Source organism: Ranitomeya imitator, chromosome 6, assembly GCF_032444005.1.
Source record: "Ranitomeya imitator isolate aRanImi1 chromosome 6, aRanImi1.pri, whole genome shotgun sequence".
NCBI lineage: Eukaryota > Metazoa > Chordata > Amphibia > Anura > Dendrobatidae > Ranitomeya > Ranitomeya imitator.
Genome location: NC_091287.1, coordinates 547,712,621 through 547,731,726, shown reverse-complemented (window position 1 = coordinate 547,731,726; position 19,106 = coordinate 547,712,621). Strand labels below are relative to the sequence as shown.

At 41.6% G+C, this 19,106-nt stretch overlaps 1 protein-coding gene across 1 annotated transcript in view; it reads left to right on the top strand.

The window, feature by feature from the left end:
• Positions 1–19,106, top strand: part of COL22A1 (collagen type XXII alpha 1 chain) — a 573,554-nt gene that overhangs the window by 332,557 nt on the left and 221,891 nt on the right. Inside the window, exons 24-27 of the mRNA XM_069732369.1 lie at positions 8,105–8,158; positions 11,705–11,758; positions 16,277–16,330; positions 17,437–17,490. Coding sequence (XP_069588470.1) covers positions 8,105–8,158; positions 11,705–11,758; positions 16,277–16,330; positions 17,437–17,490 — 216 coding nt within the window. The remainder of the gene's footprint in view (positions 1–8,104; positions 8,159–11,704; positions 11,759–16,276; positions 16,331–17,436; positions 17,491–19,106) is intronic.

The following is a 19,106-nucleotide window of genomic DNA, read 5'->3' as shown; positions in this document are numbered from 1 at the left end:
AGTATGATGTCCTCACTGTACATTCCTCCACACACAGTATGATGTCCCCACAATACATCCCCCACAGTATGATGTACCCACAGTACATTCCCCCACACACAGTATGATGTCCCCACAGTACGTTCCCCCACACACAGTATGATGTCCCCACAGTACATTCCCTCACACACAGTATGATGTTCCCCACAGTACATTCCCCCACACACAGTATGATGTCCCCATAGTTCTTTCCCCCACATACAGTATGATGCCCTCAAAATACATCCCCCCACACACAGTATGATGTCCCCACAGTGCATTCCTCCACACACAGTATGATGGCCCCACAATACATCCCCCACACACAGTATGATGTCCTCACTGTACATTCCTCCACACACAGTATGATATCCCCACAATACATCCCCCACAGTATGATGTCCCCACAGTACATTCCCCACACACAGTATGATGTCCCCACAATACATCCCCCCACACAGACACATTTTATAACCATAAAATCTAATATTAATCCACATACAGTATGATGTCCCCACAGTGCATTCCTCCACACACAGTATGATGTCCCCACAATACATCCCCCCACACACAGTATGATGTCCCCACAGTACACTCCCCCACACACAGTATGATGCCCCCTCAATACATCCCCCCACGCATAGTATGATATCCTCACAGTACATCCCCCCACACAGTATGATGTCCCCACAGTACATTCCCCCACACATAGTATGATGTCCCCACAGTACATTCCCCCACATACAGTATGATGTCCCCACAATACATTCCCCCACATACAGTATGATGTCCCCACAGTACATTCCCCCACACACAGTATGATGTCCCCACAGTACATTCCCCCACATACAGTATGATATCCCCACAGTACATTCCCCACACACAGTATGATGTCCTCACAGTACATTCCCCCACACACAGTATGATGTCCCCACAGTACATTCCCCCACAAACAGTATGATGTCCTCGCAGTACATTCCCCCACACACAGTGCGATGTTCCCACAGTTTCCCCACCACATTGTATGATGACCCCACAGTACAATGTCCACCACACACAGTATGATGTCCCCAGAGTACATTCCCCCACACACAGTATGATGTTCCCATAGTATATTTTCCCACACACAGTATTGTCCCCACAGTACATTCCCCCACATACAGTATGATGCCCCCACAGTATATTCCCACACACAGTATGATGTCCCCACAATACATCCCCCCACGCATAGTATGATGTCCCCACAGTACATTCCCCACACACAGTATGATGTCCTCACAGTACATTCCCCCACACACATTATGATGTCCCCACAGTACATTCCCCCACACACATTATGATGTCCCCACAGTACAATCCTCCACACACAGTATGATGTCCCCATAGTACACTCCCCCACACATAGTATAATGTCTCAACTGTACATTTCAAAACACACAGTATGATGTTCCCACAGTACATTCTCCCCCACATGGTATGATGACCCCACAGTACATTCCCCCACACACAGTATGATGTCCCCACAGTACATTCCCCCACATACAGTATGATATCCCCACAGTACATTCCCCACACACAGTATGATGTCCTCACAGTACATTCCCCCACACACAGTATGATGTCCCCACAGTACATTCCCCCACATAGAGTATGATGTCCCCACAGTACATTCCCCCACACACAGTATGATGTCCTCACAGTACATTCCCCCACACACAGTATGATGTCCCCACAGTACATTCCCCCACATACAGTATGATGTCCCCACAGTACATTCCCCCACACACAGTATGATGTCCCCACAGTACATTCCCCCACACACAGTATGATGTCCTCACAGTACATTCCTCCACACACAGTATGATGTCCCCACAGTACATTCCCCCACATACAGTATGATGTCCCCCCAGTACATTCCCCCACACACAGTATGATGTCCCCACAGTACATTCCCCCATACACAGTATGATGTCCCCACAGTACATTCCCCCATACACAGTATGATGTCCCCACAGTACATTCCCCCACACACAGTATGATGTCCCCACTGTACATTCCCCCACATACAGTATGATATCCCCACAGTACATTCCCCACACACAGTATGATGTCCTCACAGTACATTCCCCCACACACATTATGATGTCCCCACAGTACATTCCCCCACACACATTATGAGGTCCCCACAGTACACTCCCCCACACATAGTATAATGTCTCAACTGTACATTTCAAAACACACAGTATGATGTTCCCACAGTACATTCTCCCCCACATGGTATGATGACCCCACAGTACATTCCCCCACACAAAGTATGATGTCCCTGTCACGATATGGTATGAAATATCATAAGTAGTTCTCTAGCCTGTGTGGGCTAAGCCCCCCTTCTTGGAGCAACAGTTTGTAGCTGCAAATTCCTGGCTTTCCTTCTCTGAGAGTATGGGGGAAGAGAGGTTTTATTGCTCTGGGGTCGTAAATTCCAGGCTCAGAGGAAAGTCCCTCACCCCTCCCACATTCTCTAGTTCAAACTGGAAAAGTGGCTCCAAGATTCAGGAAAGATTCTTTGTTTAGTTTTTGTTAGATATTAGGCAAACGATTTAAGCTAGAAATACGAAAATATATATTTTTATTCTCACTCGGTGTATCTACACAACCCGCGAAACACGAGCTTCTAACTCCATCTGGTAAAGAAGTAGGGATTTCTCTGGAAATATGTATCCCAGATAGGACATATTTGATCTCATTAGAATGCCCACGTTAATCTGAGATGAATGAGGAGTTTGGTCTGACTCTGACATGTTTTGTAGTGAAGTTATAGAAATCAGAGAGAATAGTTTAAAGTTTAGGCAGAATGTAGAGAGAGGAGGGTCTGGATAAGCCAGCCTTTCTGTGATGTCACAGCCTTGAAAGTATAACTGGCTGCACACATCCCCAGCGGTGTCTCTGCTAGATTTCTTCCTGACTTCTTGTCCTCTCCTGAAGCCAGCAGCATCCCATGGACTGGGATATATGGAAACTGCCCTAGCCTGGTTGCCTGTCATGCTTTGAACATGTAAGTGTTGCTTTTTCTCATTTATTCCCTTTATGTTATAATTACCCTTGTACATATTGGCAATTGTCTCCTTTGTAACTTCTTTATAAAATATTTTTCATAAAGCACTGCCTAATTAATTTCAATGGAATATACTATTATATATTACTATTATATATATATATTATATATATATATATATTAATATATATTATAAATTATATTATATATTATATAATATATATATTATATATATATATATATATATATATATATATATAATATATTATTATAAATTATATTATAAATATATATATATATATTATATATTATATATTATTATATTATATTATATTATTTTATTATTATTATTATATTTATTATTATTATTATTATATTATTATATATTATATATATATATATATATTATATATACTATTATATATATCCCTCACCTACTGTATCCTCACCCATCCCTTGTAGATTGTGAGCCCTCGCGGGCAGGGTCCTCTCTCCTCCTGTACCAGTTGTGACTTGTATTTTTCAAGATTATTGTACTTGTTTTATTATGTATACCCCTCCTCACATGTAAAGCGCCATGGAATAAATGGCGCTATAATAATAAATAATAATAATAATAATAATAATAATATATTAGTTCGTTCATCCATGCTCTAAACTTACCCAATCTTCTGAAGTGAAATACGCTACTGTTACTGTTGTGTTGGGTTAGCTTCGGACCCGTTTAATCGAAGCTGGTGGCAGCGAGAAGTGTGCAGACTTTTGGGTTATGTTGTAGCGGCTGCGACGTTAATAATTATTGTTCCTGCCTGAGTGGGAGTAGTTATCGCGTCGCTGCAGCGTGCCCAATAGCCAGTACATAGCAGGCAGCCTTTCTGGCGACTAATTACCCAGGGTGCAGTACCTAATCTGACCTGAGAGTAAGGGGGCGCCAGAGAGCTGCAAGTGTTAAGTGGAACTGTAAGCGGGATATACATAAATCCCTGCAGTTCGTGGTATATAGAAAAGCAGTGGGATACCTAGAATAAGCCCCTGCTGTAAACTAAGAGGTCAATAGCCTTGTGTGTGGTTTTTTTCATCTCATCGTGGAGTGGAGGGATAACTAAGATAAGCCCCCCTGCACATGTGATAGCCGTCTGTTGGCCTAAAGTCACCTCAATCCGTGACGTAGGGGTGACGGTCACGGTGTGAATCCTGACCCATTGGTGACAGCGGTCAGGGGGAATCGTGACAGTCCCCATAGTATATTCCCCCACACACAGTATGGTGTCCTCACAGTACATTCCCCCACACACAGTATGATGTCCCCACAGTACATTCCCCCACACACAGTATGATGTCACCACAGTACATTCCCCCACATACAGTATGATGTCCCCACAATACATTCACCCACATACAGTATGATGTCCCCACAGTACATTCCCCCACATACAGTATGATGTCCCCACAATACATTCCCCCACATACAGTATGATGTCCCCACAGTACATTCCCCCACACACAGTATGATGTCCCCACAGTACATTCCCCCACATACAGTATGATATCCCCACAGTACATTCCCCACACACAGTATGATGTCCTCACAGTACATTCCCCCACACACAGTATGATGTCCCCACAGTACATTCCCCCAAATAGAGTATGATGTCCCCACAGTACATTCCCCCACACACAGTATGATGTCCCCACAGTACATTCCCCCAAATAGAGTATGATGTCCCCACAGTACATTCCCCCACACACAGTATGATGTCCCCACAGTACATTCCCCCACACACAGTATGATGTCCCCACAGTACATTCCCCCACACACAGTATGATGTCCCCACAGTACATTCCTCCACACACAGTATGATGTCCCCACAGTACATTCCTCCACACACAGTATGATGTCCCCACAGTACATTCCCCCACACACAGTATGATGTCCCCACAGTACATTCCCCCACACACAGTATAATGTCCCCACAGTACATTTCCCCACACACAGTATGATATCCCCACAGTACATTCCCCCTCACACAGTATGATGGTCCCCACTGTACATTCCCCACACACAGTATGATGTCCCCACAGTACATCCCCCCACACACAGTATGATTTCCCCACAGTACATTCCCCCACACACAGTATGATGTCCCCACAGTACATTTCCCCACACACAGTATGATGTTTTCACAGTACATTCCTCCACACACAGTATGATGTCCCCACAGTAAATTCCCCCACACACAGTATGATGTCCCCACAGTACATTCCCCCACACACAGTATAATATCCCCACAGTACATTCCCCACACACACAGTATGATGTCCCCACAGTACATTCCCCCACACACAGTATGATGTCCCTACAGTACATTCCTCCACACACAGTATGATGTCCCCACAGTACATTCCTCCACACACAGTATGATGTCCCCACAGTACATTCCCCCACACACAGTATGATGTCCCCACAGTACATTCCCCCACACACAGTATGATGTCCCCACCGTACATTCCCCCACACACAGTATGATGTCCCCACAGTACATTCCTCCACACACAGTATGATGTCCCCACAGTACATTCCCCCACACACAGTATGATGTCCCCACAGTACATTCCCCCACACACAGTATGATTTCCTCACAGTACATTCCCCCACACACAGTATGATGTTTTCACAGTACATTCCCCCACACACAGTATGATGTCCCCACAGTACATTCCTCCACACACAGTATGATGTCCCCACAGTACATTCCCCCACACACATTATGATGTCCCCACAGTACATTCCCCCACACACAATATGATGTCCCCACAATACATTCCACCACACACAGTATGATGTCCCCATAGTACATTCCCCCACATACAGTATGATTTCCTCACAGTACATTCCCCCACACACAGTATGATGTTTTCACAGTACATTCCCCCACACACAGTATGATGTCCCCACAGTACATTCCCCCACACACAGTATGATGTCCCCACAGTATATTCCCCACACACAGTATGATGTCCCCACAGTACATTCCCCCACACACATTATGATGTCCCCACAGTACATTCCTCCACACTCAGTATGATGTCCCCACAGTACATTCCCCCACACACAGTATGATGTCCCCACAGTACATTCCCCCACACACAGTATGATTTCCTCACAGTACATTCCCCCACACACAGTATGATGTTTTCACAGTACATTCCCCCACACACATTATGATGTCCCCACAGTACATTCACCCACACACATTATGATGTCCCCACAGTACATTCCCCCACACACAGTATGATGTCCCTACAATACATTCCACCACACACAGTATGATGTCCCCACAGTACATTCCCCCACACACAGTATGATGTCCCCACAGTACATTCCCACACACACAGTTGAGATGTCCCCACAGTATATTCCCCCACACACAGTATGATGTCCCCACAATACATTCCCCCACACACAGTATGATTTCCTCACAGTACATTCCCCCACACACAGTATGATGTTTTCACAGTACATTCCCCCACACACATTATGATGTCCCCACAGTACATTCACCCACACACATTATGATGTCCCCACAGTACATTCCCCCACACACAGTATGATGTCCCCACAATACATTCCACCACACACAGTATGATGTCCCCACAGTACATTCCCCCACACACAGTATGATGTCCCCACAGTACATTCCCCACACACAGTATGATGTCCCCACAGTACATTCCCCCACACACAGTATGATGTCCCCACAATACATTCCACCACACACAGTATGATGTCTGCACAGTACATTCCCCACACACAGTATGATGCCCCCACAGTACATTCCCCCACACACAGTATAATATCCCCACAGTACATTCCCCACACACAGTATAATATCCCCACAATACATTCCCCCACACACAGTATAATATCCCCACAGTACATTCCCCCACACACAGTATAATATTCCCACAGTACATTCACACACACACAGTATGATGTCCCCACAGTACATTTCCCCACACACAGTATGATGTCCCCACAGTCCATTCCCCCACACACAGTATGATGTCCCCACAGTCCATTCCCCCACACACAGTATAATATCCCCACAATACATTCCCCCACACACAGTATGATGTCCCCACAGTACATTCCCCCACACACATTATAATATCCCCACAGTACATTCACACACACACAGTATGATGTCCCCACAGTATATTCCACCCACACACAGTATGATGTCTCTACTGTACATTTCCCCACACACAGTATGATGTCCCCACAGTCCATTCCCCCACACACAGTATGATGTCCCCACAGTCCATTCCCCCACACACAGTATGATGTCCCCACAGTACATTCCCCCACACACAGTATAATATCCCCACAATACATTCCCCCACACACAGTATGATGTCCCCACAGTACATTCCCCCACACACATTATAATATCCCCACAGTACATTCACACACACACAGTATGATGTCCCCACAGTATATTCCACCCACACACAGTATGATGTCTCTACTGTACATTTCCCCACACACAGTATGATGTCCCCACATGCTTAAATTGGAAGGTATGTTTACTGTACAGTACATGAAACTGACAATAGAGAGGAACACTTATTTTTGTGCCAAATTCTTTTTTTTTAGAGTTACAAATGTGTCTTCGCTTCCGTTTTACTACATTTTTTTAAAGGGTAAACATAAACATTCTCACAATCTCCGTAAGCCTGCAGTTCACATTGTGACCACTGGGTGGACACAGACACATTTTATAACCATAAAATCTAATGTCCTCTAATGGCCAAGCCGCAGAGTAAATGCAGATGTTCCCACCATCATATCCTCTATTTAGGGTAACGTACCGACTTCGGCACCTAAATAAGGGTATTGTGACATGTAGACTGGATCACCTTGAGAATTGTTGGCCGTCACCTCCTGCCATGGACTCTTCTCAGAACCTACTTAGAAGGATTTCGCTGCTTACATGACAGTTTCACAGGTCAGGCTCTATTTGTATTTTACAGGGTGAAAAAGGAGAGGGCGGTTTACCAGGTGCGGATGGCGATCAGGGGCCGGAGGTGAGTAAAAAGCCATAAGGATTATACACAGAAATATGCAGATAGTGGGGAAAATAAGTATGTGATACACTGCCGATTTTGCAAGTTTTCCCACCTACAGAGAATATAGAGGTCTGTAATTTTTTATCGTAGGTACACTTCACCTGTGAGAGACAGAATCTAAAAATAAAAACCAGAAAATCACAATGTAGGATTTGTACACAATTAATTAGCATTTTCTTGCATGAATTAAGTATTTGATCACCGACCAACCAGAAAAAAATTCTGGCTCTCAAAGAAATGTTAGTTTTTCTTTAAGAAGCCACCTACTCTGCACTAATTACCTGTATGAACCTGATACTGTATAAAAGACACCTGTCCACACACTCAATCAACCTCTCCACCATGGCCAAAACCAAAGAGCTGCCTAAGGACACCAAGGACAAAATTGTAGACCTGCACAAGGCTGGGATGGACTACAGGACAATAGGCAAGCAGCTTGGGGAGAAGGAAATAACTGTTGGCACAATTATTAGAAAACAGAAGAAACACAAGATGGCTGTCAATCCTTCTCGGTCTGGGGCTCCGTGCAAGATCTCACCTCGTGGGGTAAGGAAGATTGAGAAAGGTCAGGAATCAGCCCAGAACTTCACAGGAGGATGTGGTCAATGACCTGAAGTGAGCTGGTACCACAGTCTAAAACGTTACCATTAGTAACACACTACGCCATCATAGAGTACAATCCTGCAGGGCACACAAGGCTCTCCTGCTCTCGCCAGCACATGTCCAGACCTGTCTGAAGTTTGCCAATGGCCATCTGGATGATCAAGAGGAGAAATATGAGGAGGTCATGTTGTCAGATGAGACCAAAATAGAAGTTTTTGGTATCAACTTCACTCGCCGTGTTTGGAAGAAGAAGGATGAGTACAACCCTAATAACACCAACCCTACCGTGAAGCATGGTGGGGGAAACATCACACTTTGTCGGGGTTTTTTTAAAAGGGGGCAGAACAACTGTACCATATTGAAGGGAGGATGGATGGGATCATGTATCATGAGATTTTGGCCAACAACCTCCTTCCCTAAGTAAGAGCATTGAAGATGGGTCATGGCTGCATCTTCCAGAATAATAATGACCCTAAACACACAGTCTGGACAACAAAGGAGTGACTCCGTAAGAATCATTTCAAGGTCCTAGAGTGGCCTAGCCAGTCTCTTGACCTGAACTCAATAGAAAATCTTTGGAGGGAGCTGAAACTTCCCAGCGACTGCCCCGAAACCTGAAAGATCTGGAGAAGATCTGTATGGAGGAGGGGGCCAATATCCCTGGTGCAGTCTGTGCAAACCTGGTCAAGAACTATGAAAACGTCTGACCTCTGTAATTACAAATGAAGGTTTCTGTAATAAATATTAAGTTCTGTTTTTATATTGCATTAAATACTTATTTCATACAAATTAATTATGTAAAAATCATACCATGTGATTTTCTTGTTTTTTATTTTTGGATTCCGTCTCTCACAGGTGAAGTGTACCTACGATAAAAATTACTGACTTCTCCATTCTTTGTAGGTGGGAAAACTTTCAAAATTGGCAGTGTATCAAATACTTATTTTCCCCACTGTAGATAGAAATCTTTATATCTGTTGTAAAGTTTGCTGAATAGAAGACGGGGAGGAGGAGAGGAGGGGTATGCAGCTGCAGTTTTGCTTTCCAATGAGTCTATAAGACTGCATGCCCAGAGAGGGAATGGAGCAAATCTGGATAGACGTCAGAAAGCTGAGCACAACATTATCATCTGACTAGTATGAGCCCATCCATTATTCGACAATATTGGAGAAAAAAAATGCATTTTCATAGGCAGCAAAGAGGGAAGGGAAAAGACTGGGAAAGTTTCAATGCCTTCTCGCAGAGCAACTCTTGTACTTGAGCTTCCTCTAGTGTTAGAACATGACAATTACATTGTTTTACAATTTATCCAGAGAGATTAAAGAATAAAATGAAAAGTTCTAAAAAAGTTTAATAAAAATGTTAAAAATATTAAACAAACGGAAAAAATTGTATGCCTCAATTTTACTCCATCCCATAATGAATAACTAAAAATATAAGCTTAGTACAGTATTATTCTGCAAAACCCAGTGTGAAAATATTTAACCCATAATGTAAACACAGTTAAGAAAAAAAAAAATTCATATCAATTGCTATTTTTTTTTGTCTCCGCATCTTCCTTACCCCAAAAAGTGCACACAGCTCTATTAATGGAAAAATAACAGGTTAACAGTTACAGGTCTCAGAAAATGACAAAACAAGGTGTTTTTTTTGCAAAGTCGAGAATTCTTGAAGTCTCCTTGAGAGTAATGTTCACAGGACATTATTGCTGCACAATAGATGTTGTAGAAAGTAAATCTGCAGATGAGCTCGATTGAAGAAAACTAAGTACTAAGGTACAATATCACAAAAGCCCTGCGGACGGGGCGGTGCTGTTTTTGTAAGGAAGTAGCCATATTTTTCTAACACTGTGCAGCACCTCAAATCCATTGCTAGTTGTGTAAACTTATATGCAATGATGCTCCCCCATGTGGTGGGCTGCATAAAATTGATAATAAGCAAGTGCTTGAGGTTATGACCCTCTAATGGTGGGCTGCATTTAATTAATAATAAGCAAATGTCTGCAGTGATGCTCCCCCATGTGGTGGGCTGCATAGAATTGATAATAAAATAGTGTTTGCAGTTATGCTCCCTCTAATGCTGGGCGGCATAGAATTGATAATAAGCAAGTGTCTGCAATGACGTTCCTCCTATGGGTGGGCTGCACAGAATTGATAATAAGCAAGTTTCTGCAGTGATGTTCTCCCTTGTGGTGGGCTGCATAGAATTGATAATAAGCAAGTGTCTGCAGTGATGTTCTCCCTGGTGGTGGGCTGCATAGAATTGATAATAAGCTAGTGTCTGCAATGACGTTCTCCCTGGTGGTGGGCTGCATAGAAAGATAATAAGCAAGTGTCTGCAGTGATGCTCCCCCATGCGGTGGGCTGCATAGTATTGATAATAAGCAAGTGTCTGCAGTGATGCTCCTCCATGTGGTGGGCTGCATAGAATTGATAATAAGCTAGTGTCTGCAATGACGTTCTCCCTGGTGGTGGGCTGCATAGAAAGATAATAAGCAAGTGTCTGCAGTGATGCTCCCCCATGCGGTGGGCTGCATAGTATTGATAATAAGCAAGTGTCTGCAGTGATGCTCCTCCATGTGGTGGGCTGCATAGAATTGACAATAAGCAAGTGTCTGCAGTGATGCTCCCTCATGTGGTGGGCTGCATAGTATTGATAATAAGCAAGTGTCTGCAGTGATGCTCCCCCATGTGGTGGGCTGCATAGAATTGACAATAAGCAAGTGTCTGCAGTGATGCTCCCCCATGCGGTGGGCTGCATAGAATTGACAATAAGCAAGTGTCTGCAGTGATGCTCCCTCATGTGGTGCTGCCTAGAATTGATAATAAGCAAGTGTCTGCCCTTACTATAAAATAGGTTTAGTTTGTAATAGTATGACCTAACATCCAAGTTTTATTTTAGGGACCCCCAGGACCACCAGGACCTGCTGGACCACTGGGACCTCCAGGCCTCCAGGTAAGTAGCTACTGAGCTTACATCTCACTGTAATGGGAGAATTCGACTCATTGACCTCTCCATGGTTTGTTAAGGGTCAACAATAAAAGTAATGTAAAGTAGACGTCCTACCATAGTCCCCCTCCCTCACTGATGTTTAGTGTTTGCCCCCAGTACTCAGGTTACATTTAATGATCATTTCATTGTAATTTCCTAAAATAAAACCGTAATTAATATTAATATCTGCAGGAAGCAGAGATATGGGGAGATGTTTGTTCGGGTTGTTACACTATGAAGTTTTTTTTAGGAGATTTTTGGAGAAGATGCGCTTCAAAAAAACTTCTCAAAAACAGTTTTTGGATATAATCATACTGAATTTTATGGCTAATTTTTTTTAAAGAGCAAAAATTCTCCAAAATCATCTTCAAAAACTGCTTGAGAAACTCTTGGAAAACTCCTACATTCGTATCTACAGGAAATCCACTTTGCTCCTCATACGAGGATTTATTAGAGCTTTTTTTTTCCTTTAAGTTTTGAAAAAATTCCAGGTGGGAAAAAAAAGTGCACGTTACAACTTTGTAGCAGATACTGAAGGAAATCCCTCCGACTAGACGTTGTCCAATCAATGCCAAGATGGAGTGGATTGGAAACGAAAAACTAAAGGAAATGAAAAACTTCAGGAAATGAAAAACTTCCTCAAAGTAGGGATTTCCTGAAGCGGTTTCTGCTTGAAAAAACTCAATGGTTTTGAACACTCTAAAAAAAAACAAAAAAACTGAGTGTGAACATATGCTTAAGAACGTAAGGAAAACTCTACTGTATTTTTTTTTTTCGATGGGAAATCCAATTCGCTTTTTGTGTCACAAGTTTTCTGACAGTTTGGTTTTTACATCCGGAAGTAATTTAAAGAAGCGTGGTGTAAAAGAAAATAAAAAAGCAGGTCACTTTTTTGTAAGCAGATCTTAATAGAATCTGCTCTAAATCGGACATTGTCCAATCAAAAGGCGGCAAAAAACGCTTCAGGGGAAAAAAAAAAAAAAAAAAAAAGCTTTCCAAAATGTTTGCAACTTCTTCAGAAAAAACTTTATAAAAGCAGCTCCTCTATAAAAGTGGGTCCTGAAGCATTTTCTGGCTAAAAAAAAAAGATAAAAAAAATTAAAATGAGCCCAGATTTGGGGTATGTGGAAACAGGTTTTTTTTTTTAAAAAATTTGAAACAAAAACTGACCGAAAATTGAGCAAAAACTCTCAAAATCTCAAAACTTTGACTTCCAAAAACTTCAGAAACTCTGCAGAAGTCTCTATGGGACTTATTCAGCCATGCGCAGACTGTAATGTAAACTTCCCTGCTTGCTGAATACCTCCCTATAGATGCCAGAAACTTTCCCGCTATCCTCTAGCACAATGTAAGTGGAGACTAATGAAAAAAGATAAAAAGAAGTGACGTGGTGACATCATGATGACCTATGACATCACCACTGATGACATCACGGCAGATGAAATGCAGAATATCCGTTACACCACTGAAGATGTCTGCCACAGAAAGCGACGAGGAGGAAAACTCACTTTTTTCTTTTTTTAATTATCTTTCCAGCGTTTAAGTGATAATGAGAATTATCTCTCTGATTAGCTAATTTGGCAAAGAAACACATAACGGCCTGGACGAGATCCACCGAGTGATCGGCTGTAATTCAAAGTATTTACATTCATTTAGAAATCAATAACGCAATTATCTGAGCTCATGTAACGAGGCTGTAATCACCGAGCACCAAGAAAAGTCATCTGTGTTACATCTAACAATGGAAATAATACACGTTACACAAGATAAAGAGTACATCATACTTTAATTAATGAAGACTATTGTGCTCCTATCTATATAAAACTTCTAATACATATTATATCACTACTATAATACTGCCCCTGTGTACAAGAATATACGGTAACTACTATAATACTGCCCCTATGTACAAGAATATAACTACTATAATACTGCTCCTATGTACAAGAATATAACTACTATAATACTGCTCCTATGTACAAGAATATAACTACTATAATACTGCTCCTATGTACAAGAATATAACTACTATAATACTGCTCCTATGTACAAGAATATAACTACTATAATACTGCCCCATGTACAAGAATATAACTACTATAATACTGCTCCTATGTACAAGAATATAACTACTATAATACTGCTCCTATGTACAAGAATATAACTACTATAATACTGCTCCTATGTACAAGAATATAACTACTATAATACTGCTCCTATGTACAAGAATATAACTACTATAATACTGCTCCTATGTACAATAATATAACTACTATAATACTGCTCCTATGTACAAGAATATAACTACTATAATACTGCCCCTACGTACAAGAATATAACTACTGTAATACTGCCCCTATGTACAAGAATATAACTACTATAATACTGCCCCCATGTACAAGAATATAACTACTATAATACTGCTACTATGTACAAGAATATAACTACTATAATACTGCTCCTATGTACAAGAATATAACTACTATAATACTGCTCCTATGTACAAGAATATAACTACTATAATACTGCTCCTATGTACAAGAATATCACTACTATAATACTGCTCCTATGTACAAGAATATAACTACTATAATACTGCTCCTATGTACAAGAATATAACTACTATAATACTGCTCCTATGTACAAGAATATAACTACTATAATACTGCTCCTATGTACAAGAATATAACTACTATAATGCTGCCCCCTATGTACAAGAATATAACTACTATAATGCTGCCCCCTTGGACAAGAATATAACTACTATAATGCTGCCCCCTATGTACAAGAATATAACTACTATAATGCTGCCCCCTTGGACAAGAATATAACTACTATAATACTGCCCCCTATGTACAAGAATATAACTACTATAATACTGCCTCTATGTACAAGAATATAACTACTATAATACTGCTCCTATGTACAAGAATATAACTACTATAATACTGCTCCTATGTACAAGAATATAACTACTATAATACTGCTCCTATGTACAAGAATATTACTACTATAATACTGCTCTTATTTAAGTCAATCAACCACAAGTTTCAGAACCGCATCTTGAACACCCCAAAAAATACCAAAGTTCAAATTAGGTCTACCCAGACCAAAGACAACAGCAGGGTTAACATGACATCTATTTACTATTGATGCTACATAGGCATTTACTCATTTATTACTCTTAACAAATCAAATATTCCAAAGCGGTCTGCGGTCAATCCATCCTACGACCCACGATGATCTCCAACTCTCCAACTACTCATCCAGCTACATTCGGATGGTATGTTAAGTGGTGACAAGAGTAAACGCAACCACTCAACATGTCAGCCGAAACACATTGATAGCTGATGAACTGCGGTAACATTACTGACGTCACCGCTCGCAGTGTGAGACATTTCAAAGTTGACATCAGCCTCAAAACCATTACCCCACTTGCCAATGCACCAGGGCAAGCAGGAAGAGCCAAGGCTAAGCACTAGAATTGGCGCATCTAATGGATGTGCCATTTCTAGGGTGGCTGAGGGTTAGTGCTATTAGTCTGGGTGGGGGCCAATATCCATCCATGACCCCTTCCCAGGCTATTAATATAAGCCCTCAGTTGTCTGCCTAGTCTTTGCTAATTGTTAAAAATAGGGCGGACCCTACAACATTGTTTTAGGGGTCCCCTTTTTTAATAACCAGTCAAGGCTAAGTAGACAGCTGTGAGCTGATATTAATAGCCTGGGAAGCTCAAAGTTTATTGCCCCCTTCCTAGACTATTAAGACCAGCGCTCAGCTGTCTGCTTTCTCTTAGCTGGTTAATAAAAGTAAGGGGGATCCCACGACATTTTTTTCTTTTATTTATTAGCTAGATATATCTCACTGACATATTTCTATCTATCATTTCTTTATTAGATTGTTTTATTAGTTAGTAAACTGGCTTGAAATGACAGAGAATTGTAGCATATAAAAGCTGATGTTAAAAACGCATTGCAAACGGATTGTGCATGAGAACAATCGCATTGTACTCGTCTTACTGTTCAGGAGTGATTTTATTTAGGCAGATGATTGTGGCCCCAAGGCAGTGCCAATGTATATTATATAACAGGCGATGATGTGGAGCAGGGGGGCCGCGTAATGAATAAGTCCCTGTCCTATCGGTGATATGCTGGTTAGTCACCTGTGATCTCTCCCGGCTCTGAGCTGTAGGGGGGGATGAATCCATTGCGCTGTCAGGACCCCTACACCCACACCAGTGACTCACACATCAGATTATACATTACAGCCGTTACCTGTGCAGACGTGGCCCCCGGAGTGTGTGGGATTTAATCAATCCCCTATTAATTTAGAACCGCTGCCTGCTTGCTCTCAACCTTTGAAATCATTGAAATAATATAAATGTTTTTTTCCTGGTCATTCTCGTAATCTGCGGTGATGTCTGTGCCACAGCAATATTTATTATTATATTTATTCCGCATCCCATTATGGTATTTTTTTTAGGGATTACCGGGTGAAATAGGATTTCCTGGGAAACCTGGGAAGATCGGCCCCCCAGTAAGTATATGACAAATGGATGGACAATGCATGGCTCTGGGATATTTTATTGTTCAGATATTTAACTAACTTTTTCTTTGTTTTTTCCTGAAATACACTGACATTTTTTTTACCATGACTTTATTTAGAACTTTTTCAGAATCTATTTTAAAAAAAAGAAAATACAAAAAAAGCCACTAACATACATTTATATATATATATATATATATATATATACATATATATATGTATATATATATATATATATATATATATATATATATATATATATATATATATATATATTGTGTCTAATATTTTTTTATTTTTATCATTTATTTCACATACTGTGCAGCAGAAAAGGTAATTAAAGACCTTTGGGGGGCATTTCACCATTTGAATACGTATTTTTAATTTTACCTTTCCCTGTAACTGGGGCTGTATTATCCAAAGTTACAGGGTAAATTCAGTCTCCTAAATGCACTGCAGAGCTAATCTGGATTTCTTCTCACTCAGCAGCTCTTGTTCCATCCCAGCACCCACAATATCGAGGGCTCCGAAGGAGGAGATGCTGTTAGTGCTTCCTATTCTATATACACAGCGCTACTTCAGCATTGTGTATACAGCGAGCAGGATGGCAGAGATGGTAATAAACCATCTCTGCCTTCTCCATATAGAATCTGTATCTTCCTTTGTGGCTGCATTCAGCTGCTGGCTCTGCAGTGGGACAGGAGTACAGTGCACAGGTTATTGTCTGCAGTGGGACAGGAGTACAGTGCACAGGTCATTGTCTGCAGTGGGACAGGAGTACAGTGCACAGGTTATTGTCTGCAGTGGGACAGGAGTACAGTGCACAGGTCATTGTCTGCAGTGGGACAGGAGTACAGTGCACAGATCATTGTCTGCAGTGATTGTCTACATTAATATACCCCCAAAAGATAATATTTTAGTATTTGAAGACCCCATAATTAAGTCTCATATGACTAATGTACAGTAGATGGTGGACTGATCGAATGAAGGAAAACTAGCGGTCATCGGAATCATTACATAAACCCTTTATATATAGTATTTATTATCTGCCTACCTATCATGAATCAGTCTCTACAATAACTATATGTATTTATCAGGGATCACCTGGAAAAGATGGACCAGGTGGAGTGGACGGAAAACCTGGACCAAAGGTAAAATAGATCTGATGCTCTAGACTTAAAAACTTGACCCAAAAACAAGAAATATCCCATATCTGAACGTTCCAGGAGATTCCAGAAAAAGGAGTCATCTTATTGACTCCTGGAATAGTCAGCAAATCTCCTCAGACCCTAAAAAGAAAACTCTGAAAAGTTTGGTAAGCTTTCATGAACCACAACTTAAGGACATGAAGATGGAGGGAAAGGGAACGGCTGGGCAATAGGCGGGGAGGAATCGGGACATCGGAAAGGTGTGTGACCAAAACGTTTTGGTAGCTTGCTTAGCACTGCAATTCACTTGTCCTGGATGCCAACCATGAAAACTGAACGTATGCCAAGATGTCTGCAGGAAAGGGGATGACACTGAGAGCTGGGGTCTCACTAATGGAATCCAAACAGCTATGGGAATGGGGGGTCCCAATGTTCCCTGTGTAAATGGAGTGGTAGTGATGACACGATACCTCCGCTTCATTCACTGACGGATGGAGAGTTGGTCACACATCACACTGCAGTTCCAGTCACGCAATTTTGACTAACATTCGTGGGGGTCTCTAAAGTTGGAAACCAACAGTCAGCCATACATCATCCGTCCACAGGAGAATTGAGCAATGTTGTTTTGTCAACATCTATGGAGAGGATAGATGTGACTCCTCTATATATACTGCTCTATGGAGGGGATAGATGTGTCTCCTCTATATATACTGCTCTATGGAGGGATAGATGTGTCTCCTCTATATATACTGCTGTATGGAGGGATAGATGTGTCTCCTCTATATATACTGCTCTATGGTGAGATAGATGTGACTCCTCTATATATACTGCTCTATGGAGGGATAGATGTGACTCCTCTATATATACTGCTCTATGGAGGGGATAGATGTGTCTCCTCTATATATACTGCTCTATGGAGGGATAGATGTGTCTCCTCTATATATACTGCTCTATGGAGAGGATAGATGTGACTCCTCTATATATACTGCTCTATGGAGGGGATAGATGTGTCTCCTCTATATATACTGCTCTATGGAGGGGATAGATGTGTCTCCTCTATATATACTGCTCTATGGAGGGGATAGATGTGTCTCCTCTATATATACTGCTCTATGGAGGGATAGATGTGTCTCCTCTATATATACTGTTCTATGGAGGGATAGATGTGTCTCCTCTATATATACTGCTCTATGGAGGGATAGATGTGTCTCCTCTATATATACTGCTCTATGGAGGGATAGATATGTCTCCTCTATATATACTGCTCTATGGAGGGATAGATGTGTCTCCTCTATATATACTGCTCTATGGAGGGATAGATGTGTCTCCTCTATATATACTGCTCTATGGAGGGATAGATGTGACTCCTCTATATATACTGCTCTATGGAGGGGATAGATGTGTCTCCTCTATATATACTGCTCTATGGAGGGATAGATGTGTCTCCTCTATATATACTGCTCTATGGAGGGGATAGATGTGTCTCCTCTATATATACTGCTCTATGGAGGGATAGATGTGTCTCCTCTATATATACTGCTCTATGGAGGGGATAGATGTGTCTCCTCTATATATACTGCTCTATGGAGGGGATAGATGTGTCTCCTCTATATATACTG